The sequence below is a fragment of the Rhodamnia argentea genome, chromosome 9, assembly GCF_020921035.1.
Source record: "Rhodamnia argentea isolate NSW1041297 chromosome 9, ASM2092103v1, whole genome shotgun sequence".
NCBI lineage: Eukaryota > Viridiplantae > Streptophyta > Magnoliopsida > Myrtales > Myrtaceae > Rhodamnia > Rhodamnia argentea.
The window spans coordinates 25,247,037-25,271,387 of record NC_063158.1 but is presented as its reverse complement, the minus strand read 5'-3'; the positions used below and the strand labels follow the sequence as shown (position 1 = coordinate 25,271,387).

The 24,351-nt window shown below is 38.8% G+C and overlaps 1 protein-coding gene across 1 annotated transcript; it reads right to left on the bottom strand.

Annotated features, from left to right (window-relative positions):
- Window positions 1-15,169: 15,169 nt before the first annotated feature.
- On the bottom strand, window positions 15,170-18,326 carry LOC115742991. Its single transcript, XM_030677563.2, has 3 exons — window positions 17,972-18,326; window positions 17,170-17,193; window positions 15,170-15,769 (listed from the first exon to the last, which is right to left on the bottom strand). Exons 1-3 carry the CDS (start codon window positions 18,168-18,170, stop codon window positions 15,462-15,464), a joined length of 531 nt encoding a protein of 176 aa, XP_030533423.1. The 5' UTR covers window positions 18,171-18,326; the 3' UTR covers window positions 15,170-15,461.
- Window positions 18,327-24,351: the final 6,025 nt, after the last annotated feature.

Here is a 24,351-nt window from a genome sequence, read left to right as displayed (position 1 = left end):
TCTTTTACCATGTTTTGACTCATTTTCATCCAATACAAATCTAATTGACTCATATCCGACTCGACCTATATTAATAAAATATTTTTATATTAAATCTAATTTTGAAAAAGAAAAAATTCATTTGGCGTAAATCACCTTATTTTCTTCTTCCTCCGCTAGCAGCACCACGTTGCCCGACGTAGGGCCAGATTTTGTAGAAGAAAAAAACAGAAAATAAAAAATTCTAAAACATCATAAAATAAAATAAAAATAATAAAACTTATTTGTGGCTTGCTTAAATAATTAGATAATCATATATGATTAAGTTGTTAAGTAACTCATTTATGACGCTCTTAAACTTGTTTTTTAGCTTGTTTTTAAAACTAAATGTAACTAATTTATGACTCATACTACTAAATATGAGTTAAAATATGGCTCTTACACCCGGTTTGCCACCTCTACCATACTTCCAAAATCAACTCAAGAAATGGATTAAGATTATACATATGTCGAAGTAATGATCCAAATTATAATGAAATAAGCATCATCAAGCAACAACAGCAGAACAATATACATCATAATTTGTGTACATGATAGAGCTAAGTCACAGAGATTTCATCATCTACATATCCACAGTTCATATACTTGAAAGTAGCTGTAAAATTAGGTAGAAAGAAACTGACTCAAAAGCAATGTAAATGAAATAAATGATTCAGATAGTATTTTCTAAAAAATAATCATTTGTAAGTATCATATAAATTAGTCAATGAAAAATATTTCATTATTATAATATATTTTTTTTGGTATCCGAGGATCCGCACGGCTTACGCCCGCGACTTTACCTCTGGGGAGACTAGCCCAGCAACCCATCGCCGGGGCCCCCCACTTAAATCACGAAATGCGGTCAGAAGTTTCGAACCCTCGACGTGGACGAAGAAGGGCACGCTCTCAACCAACCACGCCATGCGTGGGTATTATGTCTAAATATTGCCGTATTTTTGTAAGCAATACAAGCGATTATTTTTAGAATTTTTTTTTTCAAATCACTCATTTTTTGGGAAACAACCAAGAATGATGTCTTATTCCGTCTTATTCCACTCTGCCTTTTCTCTTTCTATCAGAATTGCTATGTGAAAGAATTAGTTGTGGGGTAAAATTAACATATTTAATTAATGGAAAAAAATTACAAAAAAAAAAAAAGAGTATGGCAATTTTGATGCATTTACTCTAATTTATTCGTCACACCAAAAACTTAAACTTTCCCAAACTTATATTTGTACATATGTGACATATTTACCCTCTGTTAATGTTTTCTTTTCTTTTTCCTCATTCTCTTTTTTTATTTTTTATTTTTTATCAGTCCTCCTTTTGTCTTCCTTGATTCATTGCAATTCAAGGTTACTAGTTCTTTGATTCAAGTTACCAGCTCAAGTTTACTACTCTCCATCCGTCGGAGTAGGACTGATCGGTTCCCGATCCGATCCAATTCCAATTGGAAAATTGAGAATTGAATGATTCCTCTCAGAATCGAGAAACGAATTGAAGGTGCATGAAATCGGTTACGAATTGAAGGTGCATGAAATCGGTTACATGTACTTGAAACACATTCACATTTTAAGCGTGCAAAAGTATTCATAATTAAGAGTTTTAATATTTTTTAATATTTTTTAAAAATAAATTAAAAAATTACTTTAAATAGTTTATGGGTGGTTCCACCACTAGAAGAATTGGTCTGACAATTACCAATTCCAATTTTATGAAATCCAAGTACAACCAAGGAAGGAGAGGAAGGAAGAAGCAAAAATAAAAAGTAAATAATAATATATTTTAAGCACACACAAACCTGCCCTATTTCACCAAAGACTTGTTCAATCATGAGTTCTCAAAAAGAGTTCAAACAAATACTTAAAATCCAACAAGCAAAAAAAACCAATTGAGGAGTTGTGTCGATCTCTCACTCTCTCCTTTTCAACGAGTCTCCAGAAAGGGTTTCCAAAACCTAATCTTTTGAGTCTCTTCCTTCTTTAAAAATATTGAACTCAAGAATAAAGCAATACAGGATCATGAAGAACTTCACACCCCTTACCTGGATTTTGGCAAAATCTTCCAATTTTTGACACAATAGGGCTCTCTTCCATCTTCCTCATTCCACCATGTCTCATGATTATGGATCATGACTGGCTGATTTCTTCATCATCTCCTCCTCCTTCATATTCTGCCATGGATCAGCTTTAATGAGAGCTTTATGATGAGGGGCTCTTTGATCTTCTTGGATATGAGATGATTGCAAGTCTGTGAAGCAATCTCTCCTCTTGGGCCCTTCTTAAATACTCTTTAGAGATTCCTTTGAGGGTTTCATTGGCCACTTGAAATGACCATCTTGCCCTTACTCTCCTATTTTAGCTGCTTGACAGCTAAGGAGATCAGGAAATCGCCGTGGTTATCGGGATTTGTCCAAGATGCACTTTCCACGCGGTTTGTTACGTCCAAATTCAGACGCGTGGCAGAGCGATAGGTATCCTTATCCACACGAATGCAATTTTGTGTTTCTGGTCAAAACACGCGAATGCACATCGGACGTGAAAAGAATCCAGCAAGTTCAGCATCCAGTTTGGTCCATCATCTCGCATTCCCACCACAACCGATCAGCATTTCTTCCGACCCTTACCGGTCATCATCGCCTCCAACCACGGCCAATCGTCATCGCCATTCATCCGATAGTACTTGCGACGACTGAGGGCGTAGAGGAGAAGTTATACAGCACACCATCACCATAGAAGAATTCGAATCTCATTCTTTGCGTCATCATTCACAACAAAGACATATCCGCCCTCTTTACTGGCTGCTCTAGTGTTGTCCACCTGTGGATCTCCGTCCACCTCCTCTCCGCCTCTCGCTACCCCTGGTCGTCCGATTCAACGTCAAGTGGCACCTGAGCTTTGCGCATGGCATTAACCATCCTTACATTGGCCAGGTCGTCGCAGCCGCTACCTTCTTCAATCGCTCAGCAACACCCTCGACGACTCAAGGTATGCCTTTGTCGTTGTCCGAATCGCCTCTGACACAGTGAAACTGCGGAAGGACAATGGTGAAGGAGACGAACCAGAGGAAGTTGAAAAGAACGTGTTTGAGAGCCTGGTTCGAGAGCTCAAGTGGTGATGCAGGAGAAAGCGTTCGCCAAGTGAGATCTTCAAAATATTTTCACAGATTTTTTATCCTATCTTGGATGGCACAAATATGTAATCGGATTTTATGAATTTCGAAGGATATTTAGAAGATTTCTAATCCTACCATATTCTATCATATCTCAAGTTAAATTCGATCGATCAAACCCAGCCTAAAAGATTATTCATTATAAAAAGATATCTAGATAAGGGTTATAACTTTACTTTTTTTTTTTTACTAATTAGCTATCATTTTGAGTGTCATAACTTTTAATTGATCGACATTTACAAAACATTCATCCAAGTTTCGAAAATCCAACATGACATGAAACGTTTTGTGAACGTTTTTAAAAACTTTTGCACTCAAGTTGTAAGAAAAAAAAAGTTATAGTACTTAAGTGAACGGCATTATGAAACTTGAGAGATAGGAAAAAAGTTATGTCGTTCAAGTGAGCTTTGTACAAAAGTTATGGCACTTGTGATTAGAGGTGTCAAATGGAGTCGAGTCGAATTTGGGTCTAGTCGAATATTGTCCGACTCATATTGATCCGTCTAACCGGTTTTAACCCATATTTTATGACCTATACCCGACCCAACCCGCAACCGACACAAACCCGACCCGACCCATTTTGACCCATATTACTAGAACATACTCATTTTCTAAGAAAACATATACAACTTATTTGACCTTTTTTTTTGTCCAATATTTGACCTATTTTAAGTTGTTCAAATGTATATGTTACGGTACCTAGATAAAAATTTTACATCAAATAAGAAAAACAAATTAAACAATAAAAACATTAGTAAATACAATAAAAAATGATATTACTAAAATACTTTCACGCAATAAATATATTTTTTAATTTTTATAAAAAAAATTATTTTATTTTGCTTTTATTTTTTCTATCATTTTTCTCCAACGGCGGGCGGCAAAAACCCACGGACGATTAGCAGTGAAATGTACAGGACTCACCTCTTCGGATCGCCTTACATCATTGCATGAGAGGAATGGGGCAAGAGACAAAAACCTCATTGAGATAGCATTGGTGAACGTACAAATTGTCGAGGTAAACCTCTCGTCAACGGGGTCTCTATTGCATTTTTCACTCGACAATGCTGTCACGGCGTCGACATTGAGGTCGACGGAGAAGTTGAGTTTGCATTGTTCGAGCTCGAAATCCTGTCTTCTTCTAGAAATTTATCTTGCTCAATCGATGCACATGGATGAACAAGTAGAATCTGGCTTTCTTCGAGCAAAAGTGGTGGAAATGCTGCGATGTCCGGTTGAATTCCTTCGTGCCTGGACGACATTGGAGATGAAAGAGATGTGACTGTAAAGAGACATTATGTGGTCAAGTGGGATGTTCCTCTACGTCGCCTCCCTATTTCCCGTCGGGCGGTGACGGCGGCGGCGGGCGGGCGGGCAAAAAATGAGTCAAAAATGGGAAGTTGCAAGCCACGGGTAAAAAATGGGTCAAAATGGGTTGAAAATGGGTTGAGGTAAAACCTACATTTGAATAGACTTTATAAGCCTAGACCCATATTTGACCCATTTTTTAAATCTACTAAACCCCTATGTGACCCAAGTGAATAAAAGTGGGTCAATGATCCATATTGACACCTCTGCTTGTGATGTCCTTATTCTAAATATATATGCACGTTCACCTTTGGATGAGGGAATAATTACTAAAAAAAAGTCTTGAACATATTGTACCGATGCCAATTCTGTCCTATACTTTTCAATTTGACGATTTATCAGTATAGTCATTTCGGTCAATTTTGACTAGAAATCATTGACGTGAATATTGGCCGTCCCACGAGAGACATTCGTTAATTTATGTAATATGATCGGTGCTAATATAAATAATTTTTGCAATTTTACTAAAATTTTATAGATTTATTAATGTTTTTCTTTGACCATCGCCGGGCTTAGTAGGAAGAAAAAAAAGGAAAAGATAGATAGAAAAAGAAATAAATCATAAAAATCATCCTACATGACACGATCGATCCTGATGTGAATATTTTTTAATATTTTTTCCTTTCTTTTGTTCTTCCCATTTCCTTTTTGTTGATGGTCGGTGAGGTTGTCCGCGCCTAAGCATGGGTGAGTGCTTGCAAGGCCCTCCTTGCCATATCTAGGGAGGCTGACCCTCACCAGGTCGAGGTGCCCTCACCTAGGCAAGGGTTGGCCTCACTAGGATTGTTGTTGCCCAAGCGACTCTTAGCAAGACTACCTTGGTTTGGGCGGGGGGCCCTCGCCGGCCATGTTCAATGGCTAGTGGTCACACGACTGGCCACCGACAAAAGGAAAAGGAGAAAAAAAAAAGGAAGAAAAGGAAAAAACATATAAAATATAGAATTGTGCTTTTTTCATTCCTTATTTGGCTCATACACTCCCTTTTATAGTGTTTTGATCATTTTACCCTTTGCATTTTCCACCCTTCACATGCTTGTACCACATTTACTCAAATGTGGGTCCATTTGTTCTATTTTTTTTCTCTTTTTCCTTCCTCTACTCCATCTGATGCTCTGTTTCTGTGCTTGTTATCCTCTTCTTCGTTCATTGCGCATACAAATCTGAAATTTCTTCACGACCTCTGGTCCTCGATCCTATTTTCATGCTTATAGACGAGTTCCGCGGTTCTTAATGCTTCAAGGCTCACGACATCTCCGTTGCTGAACGAAGTCCTCCACTTGGGTTTTGTGATCGACTCCACTCTCCGTCGTAGGACCCACCTTGTTCAACCCTTCTTCGTCGTCTTCCTCTGACCTGCTTTTGTGCCGATCAAGTGCTCGACAAAATACCCCTTGAACTCTTGAAGTCTTTCCTGCGTGCTTTTTCCTGGTTTCTAAGCTGCAATTTTTTTCTTTTCTTTTCTGGTTGCTAGTGTTGTGCTATTTGTATTGGAGTCATTCTTCTAGTACAAGAACATCCCTTCGCGCTCCAAAACTCGCGCTCCAAGGGCTGTCCACCTGAGCAGAAACAGATCCAGTAAAAGTGGAAGAGGATGATCGCGAACCGCGAGTCAGCCCATTGCTCGTGGATGCAAAAGTATAAGCACATGGACAACCTGATGGTCATCCTGTTCGTCTTCAGGTTATTGGAATAAAAAAATATTAAACCACTCATTCTTCTAATAGCTTAAGTTTTTAGAACAGGTGGCTGTAGTCCCACAAAATCTTTCATGGGATCGGAAGCGAAATCCACGAGTTCAAATCTTTCTAGCCCTTATTTGTCTCTACAATGAATATTTCCACGCTCAGCACAAGTCTAGACTAAGCCATGCCTTCCACACTTAGTACTAGGCAAAAGATGATTGTGGTCCCACAAAATCTTTCACTTAAAACAGATGGCTGTGGTTTCACAAAATCTTTCATAAGTCCCTTGCTATTAGAGGAGAACAGATAGCTATGGGACATAGGAGATCCTATCCAAACAAGGGTCATCCGAAACCGAGCTTCATATTAAGCCTCAATAATTAAACGTCAATAATTTGCCCCTTTACTCTTTGGTACCGGAACATTAGAAACTTGAATCTCCCTATCCTCTTCGAGGGCCGAACTGATTTTTTTTCTTCCTTGTAAAGGTCCCAATTGGGAGGCAGCTTCGATTTCGCCGTAGTTGAGTTTTCTCGGGGAACTTGCTTTCCCACACCTTGTTTGGTCTCGCCGAGTAGCGCGTACTTCCCAATGGGGCTTAGTTTTGGACTGGGATAACTCTTCTTATTGTAGTGCAGAGAATAAAAAAGCCAGGAGGTGCAAACCAAAACTCCCTAGTTGGTGTTGTGCATGGAGGAGGTCTCTCAAAAAAAAAAGATGAAGAAGCACCGGTGAAACTCTTCCTACATATGAGTAGAGCAAGAAGGAAAGTCAAGGAATGAGAAGAAAAACTAAAAAAAGAGGGACATTGAATGGGCCTCACATTTGAGTCAGTGTGGCACAATGTGAAAGGTAAAAAAATAAGCAAGGGATAAAATGATCAGAATACCGTAGAAAGGATTGTGGAAGCCAAACGAGAAGTGCGAATAGCGCGACCCAAAATATATAATTAAAAAAAAATAAGTTACAACACTTTGTGGTCATCAGTTAAGTTGATTTGGAAAATGTTGTGTGACTACGTATGATATACAAAGTATAAAATGGAATGGCATCTACAAACTGGATGGAACCCGATAGAAGGTACACAATCTATTATGCACACAAGTGGTGCCATGTCATTTTTATACAAATTCATAAGTGAACAACACGTGTCATATTTGAGCCTACACGTCAAAAATTTTGACTCTCTCTCTCTCTTCTTTCCATTTGGCCTATGGCTGGTGAGGACGCCGCAGCGCTAGTCAGCCACAGGCAAGGGTCGCTTTAGCCGGATTCAACAAGGGTGCGGCCTTGTCAAATTTGGAAGCTGTGGAGGGAGGCGACTACATTGGAGCCACAGAGGACCTCAAGGATGCAAGGGATGTGGGAGGGCTCAGGATCGCAAGTGATGAAGACGGCAGGCTTGGGCTTGTTCTTGGACTGAGAATGGGGCAGCGTAGGACTTGTGGAGGGAGGCGACAACATCGGAGCCGCAAGGCACCTCGAGGATGAAGGGGCTAAGGGAGGACTAGGGGTTGCAGGCGATGACAAAGGGGGGCTTGGGCTTGTTCTTGGACCCAGGGGGCGGTGGATGACCACAATGTTGGAGTGGATGGCAGACGGGGGATTGGCAGAAAAAGCGAAGGCGGAGGCAACGGGTGAGGCGGCGGCGAGATTCGCGCGAGAGGGAGAGAGCATAGCAAAGTCATGGAGAGAGAGGGGGGAGAGAAAGACTTTCAAAATTTCTAATATGTTGATTCAAACATGACACATATTGCTCACTTAGGCTGCGCATAGTAACCATTATGTTCCGGAAAACTGATTATGATTAAAATAACTTTTTCGATTCTCGTTCCTGGATGAGTTTTAGAGAATTAGAACGCGTTTGATAAATGTCCAAAATTTCTGTTCTTTCAATAAAAACGCGTTTGATAATCGCACAAAATTTCTGTTTCAAAAAACTGTTTCTCTTCCTAATTTTTTTCATTTAAGTCAAATAACTATGTAGTTACTTTGTAAAATTTCATCATAAATAAAAAACTAATTTTCAATGCACACTAAAATAATTTAAAATACATTATCTTTTTTAGCATGTCATAAATGAAACACAAATTTTAATATATTACGTTTGAAGTTCGATTGAAGTATGTGACAGTTCCCATATTAAGAACTCATTTTTTTCTTTAAATATTGTGTTATCCAAAATACATACAAACATAGTAGCCGAATAATCAAATTATCCACCGACAAAAAAAAAATTATCCTCCTTGATATGAAGTACAAGTCTTTCACTATCATTTTACAGCTTTTATCATAAATCCAAGTGAATGTTTAGCTTTAGTTCCACGTGCAGATATTTACATTTTGTGACGCACGGCTACGAGTATATATATTATCATCCATATGTTGGATGCTATTTCTTCTGTAATATTTTTTACGGAAGAGTGGAATTTATGAAATCTAGAAAATTTAGGCCCAAATTTATGAAAATGAGGTCAAACTAGCATAATATAAGCTTATTCTATTTTTAGGGATTTTCTAAATTTTTTGTGATTTTTTTTTTAATTTTTTTAATTTTATTTTATTTTTATTAGGTTGAGGGAAAGTAACGACAGAATTGAAAGAGAAAAGTGAGAGATGTAAGACTACATTTTGTTTTGTGACTCTCAAAAGTGATTTTTTTTTTCGGAACCAACTTTTTTTTTGTTCTTGATTTTGCTATAAAACTGATTCTGAATCTTTAAAGCCGATTCCGAGAATATAATCAGAGTCAAATTTATTTGCATTATCAAATGCGATTTTCATTTATTTTTTATTTTTAGAATCGAATCAGCATATCCTTAGTGGATTTGTATAAAAATGATGTGGCACAGCTTTTTGTGCGCAATAATTTCTTGGATAAGAAACATAGCAACTTGATTTGAAACTCATGTCAGAAGATCTGGAATTGAATCAAATCATTTCTTGCCTATTTTGTTCGAGCAGCTAGCGGAACGGATAATGACAAAGATAGCTGACTCTGTTTAGGGGGGACCTCACTGTGGCTAGGAATATTATACCGCATAGGCGTCCAGATTTTCAGCGATCATGTCTATCAACTCCAAGTCTAACTGATCCTCTCGAAAATTCTCCGATGATTAATTTGGAGATTGAAGAGAGATTCAAAACGATAAGAAAGATCCGGTCAAAATAGTAAGAAAGCTAATCTGCTAAAGTTGTGGCGTTCTCTCTCTATGTGGCACACTAACTGTTGGATTTAATGGGTGCATGGCAGTATCATGATCCGCCGATGTAGGCTATCTCATCTCTTTATCAAAGACATAATTGCACTTGGCAGTTACTTGGAAGATAACGTTAAAAGAAATGTTACTTGGTAGTTTCTCACGTCGGTTCGATATGAGAAAAATGAACGACTTTTTCTTCTACTGTGGAAGACAGAAACCCAAAAAATTGTTTCTCTCCCAATCATTGTAAAAAAAATAAAAATTGGACGAACGATCTCTTGAGGGCTACAACGATAACATCTAATCTGTGAAAAAATGAGGTATGTCCATTCTGTGATATACTTCTCCAATCGGTGATTGAAAATGATTATAAGACTTGTTAATTCCGTATAATCCGCTGCGTATGTAATGAAATTGGTTCTCTTCACTTACCATTTCCTTGCTTATGCTTCATTGGCAAAATTTCACCTAATGGCATGAAATGCTCTCATTTTCTAAAAAAAAAAAAAACTAAAGTGAACTTATTCAAAGAAGGGAGCCCTCATTGTTTCATAAAAGGGCCTGCTTGAAAAGAATTTTCGTTTTTTATTTTGTAAATTTTTTTTTTCTGTTTTCATTTTTTATTTTTTCTTTTCCTTCTATTTTTTCTTTTTCTTCTTTCTCTCCTCTCCGGCCATTGCCAGTCTTGGGCAAGGGTCGCCCGACGCTGGCCTTGCCAGCCCAGGCGAGGGCAAGGGCTATTCTCTCTCTCTCTCTCTCAAGCTTTTGAGTTCGTTCTTGAAGAAGATGTCTCTGCTCTCAGATCTTCTGAATCTAAACCTCTCCGACACCATCGATAACATAGTCCCCGAGTACATATGGTATGTTCCCTCAGATTCGGGCTGGGTCTTCCGTCGCCTCAGGAGTCCTCTTCTCGTGATTCTTTGCGCACCCTTCTGGTGTTACTGTTAACTGCTAGATCTTCCGTTTCTTGGCTTTCTCTGTCTAAAGTAGAATCTGGATCTTGGTTTCCCATGAATCTTTCTTTCTTTTGGAGCGGGATCGGTGGATCTTGTATGGACTTGAGAAGCAAACCGGGGGTCTGGCAATTTCTTTACTCAGCCTTTGGGAAAAAAAAGATCTATTATCGGTTCACATGACGATGTTTCCTGTTTCAGTGGATCTTGACTTTAGTTTTTGGGAAATTTCTTGGTCTTCTAGATTGTTAGGGCATGTTTGACAACAATTCTGATTCAAAAAATTGATTTTGGTTAGAATCATAATTTATAATTCTATTCCATGAATGATTTTTAGAGAATCGAATACGTTTGGTAACCTGTTCAAAATTTCTTTTCCCAAATAAAAACACATTTAATAACTGCATAAAATTTCTATTCCGGAACAACGAGGTATCGAGAATTCTTTTTTTTTAAATTTTCATTTTTTTAAAATCTTTTCAAAATTCTTTATTTTATCTTTTTTTTAAAATTTTTTTAACTGTTTTAAAAAAATTAAATTTTTTAATTGCAACCATTTTTTATTTTTTTATTTTTATTTTTTGCATTTTTTAAATTTTATTATATTTTTAGTTTCCCCTCTTTTACTTTTTTTAAACTTTTTGTTAAAATTTTAAAGCTTATTTTTATTTAATTTAAAAAAAATGTTTACAAAATTACTTTGTAACAAATTTTTAAATCTAATTTTAATTTTTTTTAGCTTAGAAGTTGACATGGAAGCCTACACGGACTTAATATTTTTAAAAGAACTCAGAGTTTGGTCTTTTTTTTTTTTTTTGCGATTTTCAAAACAGCAATTCTTTTTTCTAGAATCAATTTTTTTATTCTTATTTTTGCTCCAAAACTGTTCCCGAGAACAGAATCAAAATCAAAATTATTTATATATTTTTTTTTATCCCTTTTTGTTTCGGAAAAAATAATCGGAGAATTAGAATCAAACAGACCCTTAATGGACAGATAAGCGGTCCGGCAAGCTTCCAAAGTGGAAATATGAGGGCTACCATCGCTAGGGGTGACCGGCTCAGAACCGGATCGGATCGGGCGGGTTGGTCCGGTTCTCGATTCCGGATGGATGGGACTGGCTCGAACTCCTGGACTGCACCACTCATAATATATATAATTATATATATACACAATTAAAAAAAATGAAGCTTTCATTTGTTTTCAATGTTCATTTCTCAAACCATTTCCATTATTAGGTCGTACATTCTTGAAACTCGGACAGCCCCTCAATGTTATGAATGCGGTATAACCTATTTATTATGGTCTTTTCCAGTGCATTATGTAATGAGTGTACGCTGGCATGTTCTTTAAAAAAAAAATGATTCAATCGGTTCATTTAATATAGTGGTAGCAATTTCTTACTGTTCATACGTTTCGGTTATTCATTTCAATGAATAATCCTGTATTTTGTTTTTGTACATTGCTTGGATGTAAAATCCATTTAGTGAACAACATCACTATTAATATGTCTTCGCCAGCTAAGTTTTGTCGATTTTGTCCTTTATATATCTCTATTGTGTCAGCGGTTAGACCAATGTTATTGTTAAACCTACCATTATGTGAAGACACGCCTTCATTATGAAGGTAAGCAAACTAGACCAACGTGTTTTTTTATTCAACCGGAGGTATAGATTGTAAATTAACATACAATTGAAGCACATTGCATTTTAAGGGTTAGATTTTAGCGATCCCACCGAGCCGGGATCGGGATCGAGATCGGGACCGGCCCGGACCATCCACAACCCTAACCCTCACCTAGGCAGGAGGCATGGGTGACTCTCACCCGAGGTGGACGATGGCCGACGGAGAGTAGAAAAAAAAGGAAAATGAAAAAAAAAAGGAAAAGAAAAAAAAAAAAAAAAAAATACGAAAATGCCCTTCACCTAGAATAAGGCACTTTAGGACCTTATTAAAAACAAGATCAACTTTAAGTCTTTATTTAAGAAAATAAAGGCTTGAGAAGCAAAGCGAGGGCATGGCAATTTCTTTACTCGGCCTTTGGAAAAAGAGATTGATTATCACTTCACATGACTGTTTCCTGTCCTAGTGGATCTTGACTTTAGTTTCGGGGAAATTTCTTGGTCGTGTAGACTCTTAATGGATTGGTGAGCGATCCGGCAGGCTTCGGAAGTGAAACTACGAGGGCTACCCTTGCCTGGGTCGACGGCACGGGTGGCCTCACTTGAGGCTGGCGATGGTCGGGGGAGAGTAGAAAAAAAATAAAAATAAAAATAAATAAAATATGAAAATGCCCTTTGCCCAGAATAGGACACTTCATGCCCTTATTTGAAACAAGATTCAATTTAGGCCCTTATTCTCTTCTTTGAAACAAAATCCACTGCAGATCCCTATTTGAGAAAATAAGAGCACTTTAAGCTCTTATTTAAAATTTTCCCTTCTATTGATGCCTCTTTTTGCTCATTGAATATGTGAATTGAGAAGTGTACAATGGTAACAACAATGCTAGTTTATTGACATTGGGATCATCAGTTTTCGGTAGAAACAACACTTGCTAAGTATAATGTCTCTTGATACTATTTGTGGATTTTAGCCCTATTCGTGAGTCTTAGTATGGAAAAGTGGATGTATATCGGGAGAAGTACACTAAAAGTGTCAAAATTTGTATGTGATATTCACTTTACGGACAAAAGTTTTCGTTGGATCACTCAAATATCAATTTTTTTGAAAAACGAATAGTTAAGTGCCAACTCGAACTTGCTTAGACGGAAATCCATCGGCCAACATGGCTTGCCGGAGATCCAATCAGCAATAAAAAAAAATTAAAAAAATTAAAAAATGCAAAATGAATAAGATTAAAGTAATAAAAAATTTCAAATTAAGCTAAAAAAAATGAAAACAACGGGCGGAGAGGGGCGAGGGCAGCCCTCGCCGCCGCCCCACCATCCCCGACAAAGGCCGGAGAGGGTGAGGGAATAGCCGGCGATCGACCTCGCTAGTAACGGCCCTCGCTTGAACCCCGGCTATTCCCCCCGGCTATTCGCCCACACTCACCTCTTGTGCAACCTGTCATTATCTTCTTTTTTTTAGCTTTTTTTCAAATTTAATTTTTTTTCAACTTTTTATTTTTTTAAATTTTGAAAATCCACGTCGACTGCATTCCACGCCGGATTAATTATAAATGCAATGTAATCGCCTATGAAGCACCAACACGCCAAACCCCTCGGCATGTCGGTGTCGGACACGTGTCAGACACGGACACGCGTCCGATACGGTCCGACACGCGGTCGACACGTAGTCAACGCCAGCGACACGCCGGGGGACACGCGAGTCGGTGAGGAAAGAGGGCGGGGAAAAGCAGATCCGAAGGGCGTAGAACGGTGGGGGAAGGGGGAGGAGCGTTTCGGGCCATGAGAGAGATGAGGGAGGGAGCTGGTGACGCGAGCGCCCAAGCAGAGAACGGCCTTCGTGTGCGCCGAGCAGAGAGAGCGAACGAGCCGGAGGACAGAGGCAGTAGCAAAAATCATGGTGGTCGATGCCGTAGTTGGCTTCGCGAGACAGAGAGGATTGATAGAGAGAAAGGGGGGGAGATTTTTTCAGGAAGTAAAGAGACAGGGGGTGCAGCGGAGAGGAGAGAGAGGTTTACGGTGAACAGAAAAGAAGGGGAGACAGAGAAGAGAGAGAGAGGAGGAGAAAGGTGTCGGAGATTTTTTAAAAAGTAAAGAGAGAAGGGGAGGAGACGTGAGAGATGAGGGGAAGTGTGCGGATAACAGGATTATTTATTTATTTATTTATTTTCTAGGTTGGTTGGGATCAAATTACAGGAGTATTCATGGTGTGAGCTTTCTTTGATTATAAGAACTCTTTTGATAAATTTTCTATTTTATAAAAAATTATAAAAATAATAATATATCATACATATATAAAAATATATTTAATATACAACGTGTCCCCAACGTGTCGAAAATCTCTATATTTTAGAAATGACGTGTCGGAGTGTCGTGTTGTGTCGTGTCCCATGTCCCGTATCGGTGTCGGTGCTACTTAGGTAATCGCTTTGATCGGAATTCTCGTTGAAGGCATTTAAGTGATCATCACTTAAGTTACTCGGTGAAAACACAACTTTTGACACTCTTAGTGTACTTCTCCAGATGTAAATTTGATATAAATTGAACCACTATAAAATATGCTTGCAATATCTTATTCAGTCTACTAATTTCAATATATATATATGATAGAAGTATTTGCATTAGATATTGTCAAATTGTTCGTGTCGCTCATTAGCCGGTCCACTGGTCACTAGCAACCCTAGAAAATTTATACTATTATCAAACGAATTTTTTGTTTCAAAAACAGAAATTTTGTGTCATTATCGGACACATTTATTTGATCAGAAACTCGTTTAGAAACTAAAATCTAACTAGTTCAAAAACTAAAATCTACTTCTGGTTAGAAATCGATTCGAAAAACAATTCATGACCTTACCTATTCATGTCAAAGAAAAACACGGGACAACACCTTGAAAAATAAGAAACAATGGCATTTTTTAATCAAAATACATTCAGTGGATTGAATAAGAGAAAAGATTATGACTGTCATTAGTGATTAACATCCTATTTTGGACCACAAAAAAAAAAAAAAAAATTACAATCGATTAAAAATTATTGTGAAGTCCACTCCTTCAAGAATTTGTAACCCACACACAATATATTACGTACTCTCACAGTCGCTCAAAGATTGTTATGCTAGCAAAGACCATTGAATAATCAAATAGAGAGTAATCAAATTTGAGCAAAACATTTAAGCAAACATGTTCCGGAAACAGATTCGTGGCAGCAAGTGTAGGACAAGCAACAGGGCTTTCAACTACTTCTGCTCTGCGTAGAACTTATGAAGTGTAACAATGAGTACAGGAATGAACGAATGAATGAATTAATCCAATACGCAATCCTAATATAACCGTGTAAACCCCTAAACAGAAAATACTTAAGGATCAAATCTGCAGAATGGTTCTTTAGCTTGACTTATATATTTGTAAAAATCTGATCTGAGAAGAAAACCTATTGGAACCCTTCTTGCCATCCTCTCTGACGAGCCCTGAGTTCCCACATAGCAGTTACTCTTCTCTGTTCTTCTAATATTCCTTCAGCTCTTTCCCTTGCTTCTTCACAGGTCTCCATCCCAGAACTGCACTTGTCTGCCTCCTTTTGGTATTGAGATGCCATTTTCTTGGCCTCTAACAGCATTATATCGGCACGCTGCTGGTTCTCCAGGGATTGAGCTTCCCTCAGCCTCAGTTCCTCCATTAGCAAGTTCGTGAAGCTCTTTTCCATTTCTTCGGTCACCTCTGGGTCATGCTTTACACAATCTACAACCATTGCATGTAACCAAGGAATTAAATGGCCTTAGCCGATGTTATGCTTTGATTAGCTTAGAATATAGCTCCTGTTACATGAAGGCAGGTCCTAACCAGCATTGTTTTGAAAGAACAAAATCAAATTCATACGACTGATACATATCAGGTAGTTTTGGCTAAGTGATCGCCACATCTAATCATCCTGTTACAGTGCTATATAGCGAATTGTGAGTGATGTCAAAGTTCACAGATCAGAAAGTATAGAGGCCATATTTAATAATTGTAGGCAATGGTGACTTCCTCCACAGTTCTCCCAAAAGAGCAGCTTCTCAGTGACCCTACACCCAATGAGAACTATATAAATGATGCCTAGCAAAGATGCACTTGTCTAGCCTGGTTGGCTATATAATCTCCTGCATTATGCAGTGTTCAAAGTATGAGTTTATGCTTCATAAGTCGCCTAAACTGAGCGAGTCAACGTTTTTAGGCCAAGAAGAAGAAGAAGAAGTACACCAAACATCCAATGTGGCAGAACCATAACATTTCAAATTTAATTTGAAAAAGATTATCCTAATGTTGTACGCAAACTTATCAAGTGTTTTCAGTTCAACTCTGTTGCAGATAAAATTTTAAGACTCTACATGTCAGTCAGTTATCGTGCCTACACTTATCCCATTTTCTTTCTTCTAATAGCTTGCTATGCTTGGTAAGATAATGTGCAGTGAAAAGGTGAGGTAGAGAAATTCACATTTAGTCATGTTCCATACCATCTCACATTCTGCGTCATCCCAAACATAGCATGAAAAAATAGCTCAGCAGTAACGTGTATACAGCTGTGTCATACAACAATTTTTCAAGAATAGCTCAAAAAAAAAATATTTGGCATGTGTAAGCAGCATCCACAGATTCTCGGTGGTTAAGGCCTCTATCATAAAACCTTGATAGTCCAGTCACATCTTCAGCATGGCATGCCTGATCCTTTACATTGTCACAAAATAAGGAAGACCAAGTTTCTAATCAAACAGCAGACCGTACATGTCAGAGGTCAACGCTATGTTGAGGACCATTATCTTGAAAAAAAAATTAGTTACAAAGCAATAGTGAATAAGAATTACTCAAAATCATATTGAACAAAGAACCTAGTTTTTTTGGCAAAATATAGACAACAAGTTAGCAAGGAGAGACAACCCCATAAAACTCAACATGCCACGACTCTTGAAGGGGTAGTGGGTGGGTTATAAGCTCACTCTATAAAAGGAACTCCAACCAAGGAATACAGCTAATTCATCTGTCAGCATGAAGCATACGCAACCCTCCAGTTAGTCACTCCACCAATGACAGACCAGCCAAAAAATTAAGTCAGCAAACTACTTCCAAAGATGGCTAGAATTATCCGAGTGATGAATACTAACCTGTGAAGGTGTTGTTGATCAATTCTGCAACAGAACAGATAAACATAGCACAGGAAGGTCAGATAACATTGTCCAAACAGCTCAAAAGAGAAAAAAAAACAGTCCAACCAATTCGACAATAGACATAAGAATGCAATGGAACTTTCAAAAGTATAAAAATGAAATATGTTTTACTCGCTCTGGGCGAGACAAGAAAGCTGCAGATCACTGGTGCCACGACTTAGAAAACACCCCAATCAGAAAATATAACCAGCACTGTTTGGACCAAGCTATCTTTTAAGCATCTCCATGACTTCACGTAGAGAGGCTAAAAGGCCCCACCTTTATAAAGTTTTGAGGCAATATTGTCACTTGAGTATCACATATACCATCCCTTTCCCCTTTTAATTAGACCTCCACCAGCTATAGAAATCTAAGCTCGATGCACAAAAATCACATGAAAAGCTTGCAAAGGCGTAACCAATCTCCTTTATCCTTCAGTTTCCATGATAAAAATACACAACTTGCTGACATAATAGGCAAAGCTAAACACAATCACGTTCAATCCATTGTAAAGGTAAAATCTTCTAACACCACCACATCGTAAATTGCCAGATCATTTTGGACCCAAAAAAAAAAAAAAAAATTGCTAGATCATTGCTAACACCACCACATCAGCTCCATCCATTACGCGGAACATCAATGAGGTCATCCGAGGTGAGCGATGGATCGACATCGCACAAAAAAAGAAAGCCAGCCAGTGATCAACAGAAACCAAAAGACAACAGGAGGGAACCAACGGAACCGGGGAAGCGAAAAATACCGTCGCCGATAGAGAGGAGCGGCTGAGAAGAGCAATCGCAGCGGCAGGGAGGGCAGGAGACGGAGGAGCCGTGGCGGCGGACGGAGGCCAGGGCCTCGGTCACGTGCCAATGCAGTGGGGGACCGACTATGTAACACAATATGCATACCGCCATCACCGCGATGGCCCACTTCATCGCTCTCTGCTGTCGCCGATTCATATCTCTCTCTCTCTCTCTCTCTCTCTCTCTCTCTCGGGATATATGTGGGGTATGATTTGAGTTGGGGCGGCGGCGGCGGCGGCGTGTGATGAGTGATCGATTGTTCTCAGGAACAGCGAAGAAGAAGGAGGAGGAGAGAGGCGCGTGACGGTGGTTGTTTCCCTCCTAAATGCAAGGACTGTTCCAAAGAGCGAGTCTACTAGCATTGATTGAGGTGCATAATTTATTATTTTTTCTTTTTTTCAATTTTGAATTCAATAAGAGATAAAAATCTATGTATAATTTCTCTTTATTTATTTTCTAATATTTAATAAGAGATAGAAACTACTCGATGACAAATTCTTAAGCTAAAAACTTATTGGTCAAATGTGCCCACGTGGCAAAACTGGGACATATATCGTGCCATATGGCAAATATAGAGGCAAAGCGAGTGAGGTGCCACGTGGCGAGCATCAGAACGGATACTTTCTCAGTTTCGCCTTTATCTATACATGACAAATTGAATACCCAACAATTTTTTTAGAAGTTTAAGTGCTTAGAGATAACAACTATGGAATCGAAGAAACTATATGGCAAGGTTAAATATTGCAGTAATAAGTGTATTTACAGTGCTAAAGCTACTCACATAACACAATCCAGTTTTAAAATTTGATCAATTTGTGCAATGAAGTTCCTTATTTGTTCCGTCCAACTTGAATGATGGAAAATGCAGGTGTTATCATTACATTAATAAAGAGTGCCACGCTGACCAAATCGACATTGTTTTCCTCCTAATTTTAATGAAAATTAGATTAAGGGGTGTTTGTTTGATTAAAAGTGTTCTTCGGGAATTCGTTTTTAGAATTGTCACCCGTTTGGTTCGCCCAAAATAACAAGTCAACCATGAACACTTTTCAATCAACGAAACTATTCATGGATAAAATCAGAAAAGTGAATCCTCAATCTAAAAAGGTGAAAATACTTTCTGAAATTATTTCTCTCGATTTTTTCAATATTTCAATCTTAATATTTTTATATTTTTATATTTTTTTTCCCTCGGCCAGCCGCTAGGCCTCGAGGATGGTTGGGGCTAGTAGCCAGCCACGGGCATGGGCCGCAAAGTCTCGACTTCGAGCTCGCCCAACGAGGTAGAAGAAAAAAGAAAAAGAAAATAAATTTTTAAAAAAATTAAAAAAAAAATTTAAATTTTTTCATAAGTTAAAGTCATGATATTGCAATTATTTTTCAAATAATAACCAAACACCAAAAAACGTTTTAGGTCATGTATTACCAAAGGAAAACGACTGTTTTCCTAGAAAATAATTTCTCGAAAATCATTTTCCTTTTTCATGGAGTTTTCATGAAATAAATGCACCCCAAAAGTAAAAAAAAAAAAAGCCTTAAAATCTAAAAAAAGAAAAGATGTTATGGATCGAACTCAAGGCTACGTTTGGTTGTCCGGATAAAAGTGACGAGTTTTATCCTATGTTTGGTAGCCGTCTATGACAAGATAAAATTGGATATGGAGGAGATATACCGGATAAAAAAACATAGTGTGGAGTAGGATAGATATGAATAGGATTTTTTTTTGTCCAACTATTTTTCAAGAAACCCTACCTCTCCTTTTCCTTCTCCTTCATTCACACGCACGACTCCCTTGAAACACGAACATTGTCACCTACGAGCATCTTCTCTCCCTTGCTCAACGATTGCTTTCGGTCCGCCATCGGACTTCTTCGATTGGGGCAAGCTCCGTCATTGAAGGGTCTTTCCTCCGTAGGTGAGTTGATGGTGCGTGTTACGGCTGGGTCGCGTCATCTTGAGGTTTGTTTTTGTCTGTGATGGTTCGCGGAGAAGGATCGTGCTTGATGATCTCCGCGATCGCTTATGTCTCCTTGCATGTTTTGGGCCAATATCTTGCTTGTTTACTGCGGTTTCAAAATTTTTACATTTTGGAACTGGGTGGAACCTGAAGAAGCTTTTCTGTGTGTGGTTGTTTGATTGATGACACGAGTTGCAATCGGATGGGCATCGTGTTGTGCGTGCCGTTTGCCATTTTGATTCAATCCGTAATGGTCGTAGTGATATTGGATTTGCTCTGTACAGAGTCGATTATCATGACTATAGACATTCATGCAAGTGTGCTCAGAAATTCATTGGCCACGGAACAGCCCGTGGGGCAGTGCAAGATCAGGCCAGCCCTTTTTCTTTAGTTGTTCATGAAACACTCAGGCGAATGTCTTTCTCGTATCAAGTCATACCACATCCAGCTTAGCTCGGGCATCCTTTCTATCGAGCGATAGCAGACTACATTAGGCACTACAACCGGTTTCGGCCTACTATGGCCTCATTAGAAGAGCGGCATCAGCTCCCGATCAATTTGTACACGGGAGGCCGCCTTCAGAACTCTTAAGGGATGTATTCTATCTAATCCTAGAACTCCTAGCAAAAACCGTCATGACACCACTCCCACGGACCCAGTCGACTCTTACCTTATGCATCGCTCATTCACTATGTTAGACACCAACAAGCATCACTTCAAGGTTTACAAGTGTGAAAGGACTTGACGACACCGGTCGTTCAATCCCCGACATCATAAGAGGGACACAAAGCTATCGACTCGTGCCAATATCCCCCATTCATTTCCGCAACGCCCTCGTTGCAGGTTACGTCGCTTCCTTGCGCCTTTTCCTACCATCAACTCCAATGGAGACGTGCGCTCGCCCAAAAGAACTATTTTTCCTCAATATCGGTAGCTTCTTTTTTTCTTTTCTTTTGTTTTGATGGGTGTTCGAGTTTTCTTTGGTCACTCGTGCGGTACAATGTAGCATTTTTGGCCAACTGCCTTTCCCTGGCAGCACCGTTTTATAGTCACCATCGCTTTCAAAGGGTGGTACTTCAGCCAACTCACTAACCTGGCAATTCCTTTCTTTGTCCCCGATAAGCACTTTCTTTTCTCTTTTGTATTGGCTAACCAATGGAGGGTTTTTCCTTGTTCAAAAAAGGTAGAGGACCCATCTTGAGATTTGCTGAATTGATTCGGGTATGTTTCCCATTTCGGTGAGGAACTAGTTTCTTCCTGTGCCCCCATTGGCATCCCAGAAGCAAGTCGAGAGCCGCATAAAGTCTGAGCCTTTTCTTTTTTCTTTTGTTTTAGCTATGGCGATTCACTCTCCGCACTCGTGGGATCGGGTAGACCACAAGTTTCTTCCGATTCACACATTAACTGGAGGGATTCCTGCTCCGATACCATTTGTCACGAGCTTAGAGATTCCTTGGCCGTGAAACAACCCGTGGGGCGCTTGGCGAGTCGTGTAAGACTAGGCCAGCCCTTTTTCTTTAATTGTTCATGGAACACTCAAGCGAATGCCTTTCTCGTATCGAGTCAAACCACGCCCAGCTTAGTTCGGACATTCTTTGCATCGAGTAATAGCAGACTGCATTAGGCACTATAACTGGTTTCGACCTGTCGTGGCTTCATCAGGAGAACAACATCAACTCCCGATCGGTTTGTACACGGAAGGCCAACCCCGTCTTCAGAGCTCCTAAGGGAGGCATCCTATCTAATCCTATAACTTCTAACACAAACCGTCCCGACACCACTCTCATAGACCCAATTGACTCTTACCATTTGCATCGCTCATTCATTATGTTAGACACTATGTTAGACACTAGCAAGCATCACTTAAAGGTTTACAAGTGTGGAAGAACCCGACGACACCAGTCGTTCGATTCCCCGCATCATAAGAGGGACACGAAATTCCCGGCCCGTGTCACAAGGTTCTAGGTTGCGTGGGCCTTCGGAGGAACAGTGTGGTGTGTTCGATGTTTGCTTATTTTCATAATATTGAAGCATGCGAGTATGGAGCCACACTACTAAGTATTCAAGTATCGTTACTTACTGCTTTAAGATGTCAAGTTTTGTACTCTTCGATGCTGAAAATGGTGATCAGAGTTTGCTTCTGTTTCTGTAATTGAGGGTATTATTCAGAGATCTTATTAACAATGCAGATATAGTCGAAGAGCATTCCACCAAACTAGTCCACAAAGAGGAAACAGCAAAATTGGTCCAAACTACAAGAAGATCTGGGTTAGAAGCTAGATAGCTAACTCAATGAAAACATCATCAAATGAGTTTCGAATTATGTGGTTGCATCATTATATCCGACAAACATGATATTTAATTTCTACCAAACAATTGATGGATTAGGATATAAAATATCTGACTTCAAATCTGCAGTTTACCAAATAGTAGATAGGATATGACAATATCCTATGATGTCGTATTTTATCATATCTAATTTTATCCCAACTAGAAATTCGAACGATCAAAAAGTTAAAGAGTGGCATCACCGCCCACCTGTAATTTTTTTTTATTTTCATCACTTCTCCCTATTCTTTTAATTTGTTATCCTTTTTCTATTAATCATTTCACTTTTTCTTTTTTAAATTGTGAAGCTATTTTTTATGGAGAGCCTAGTTGGCACCACAAAAGCCACGTGTACTCCCAAAACAATAAAAACATATGTGCATGGTCAGCATTTTCTATTAAATGTTGGAAAATGGATAAACTATATTCTGCTGATTATCCACAAAAGCAACCTGGACCGCTTGAACCAGGAATTGCCCGAACTGGACCGAACCAATTGGTTCTGGACAGTTTCTCCGATTCCACAAAAGTAAAACCAGTGATTTTCGATCTAGTTGCTGTTCCAATAAGGACGACCGCAGTGAATGTTATCCTTATTTTTTAAATGTAAATCTAACAATCCAACGCAAGCCTCACACATCCTCTTTCGGTCTTTTCATGTTCACCTCACGAGTCACATTCACGCCTCTCTTTCTCTCTCCTCTCTGCCCTCTCCTCTAATCAGCAAACCCTAATCGCCTCTCGCCTCTCAGGCGCTTGACGCTCTTTCCCTCTCGCCCGACACCTCTGAGCTCTCATGCCTCGTGGAAACCCCGGTCGGACGCCTTCTTGCCCGATGCCTCGCGCCTCTCAGGCGCTTGATGCGCTTTCCCTCTCACCCAACGCCTGTCATCCTCATTGCGTCAAAGGCCCTCATGCGAAACCATCTTTGCAATACACTTTCTGGTTCAATTGATCTGGACAGGTTTCTTTGGGGAAAAATGATCTTCAAAATCATGAGAAATAATCTCCATGCAGGTATGTTTACATTCAATGTGTTTGACTCGTTTGAAAAAGAGGAATTATTGTGAATACGCCGGTTCTATTGGACGCTCCAGGAGCCGGACTGGTTCGGTCCTTTTGGTCCAATTCCCGATTCCTAAGTATGACAGGACCGAACCGGAAATCTATCGCTCCTACTGATAGATAGTTGACGAGTTCAAGTGGAGCTCCCTTGCATTCTTCAATACTTATTCATTTTCTTGACTGCATTTCTTGAGACAATATAACGTTGGGATAATAAATTGAAAGTACTAAAATTTATAACCGAAATTGCAAGATGATAAAGTATAGTTGAGAACGCTTTCTCTAATGTCTTCTCTCTTTTTTCAAGTTTAAACTCCATAACAGATTAAATCATTATATAATTTCTCTTTGTTTATTTTATGAAAGTTAAATTCAATAAAATATAGAAACTAACAAATGACAAATCATTAAGGTAAATATTTATTAGTTGAATGTGCCCCACATGGCGAAACTATGCCGTATGTCATGTTATGTGCAAATATTATTGGATTATATAAATATTAAAGCATGCCTTCTTCACTTACCAAAAAAAAAAAAAAATCATGCCTTCTTCTATTAGCTTAAGCTTCCTAGGATTTTACGTAGACCTCTCTGAGATAAATAATCTTTTCTGTGCAATTCCAAATGGAAAGTAAGTCTTCGTATTTTAATGGTGAAATGAAATACTTGAAATTCAACAAACCCCTTATTTTCTTCTTTTTCTTCTTGTGAAAAAATTGAAATGGATGAATTTTTTTCCATGTCAATATCAAGACGGAACATCCTCTTAGTTTCACCTTAAAATCTTTCAAATATAGAGTCAAAGTGAAGTGCCACATGTCAATATCAAGATGGAACATCCTCTTAGTTTCAGCTTTGACAATATATAATCAATTATATCCATAGCATGTTTCTTTAGAAGTTTCGGTGCTTAGAGTGTGTGGAAACCGAAGCCCTAAATCTTAATAACAATTATGTAGTTGACGAGATGATATAGCAAGGGTTAAA

Coding starts and splice junctions, on each gene's coding strand:
- LOC115742991 (XM_030677563.2), bottom strand. CDS start 18,170: ATGAATCGGCGACAGCAGAGAGCGATGAAGTGGGCCATCGCGGTGATG. Junction 17,194..17,971: donor GCTCCTCTCTATCGGCGACG/GTATTTTTCGCT, acceptor GTTCTGTTGCAG/AATTGATCAACAACACCTTC. Junction 15,770..17,169: donor GATCAACAACACCTTCACAG/GTTAGTATTCAT, acceptor CAATGGTTGTAG/ATTGTGTAAAGCATGACCCA.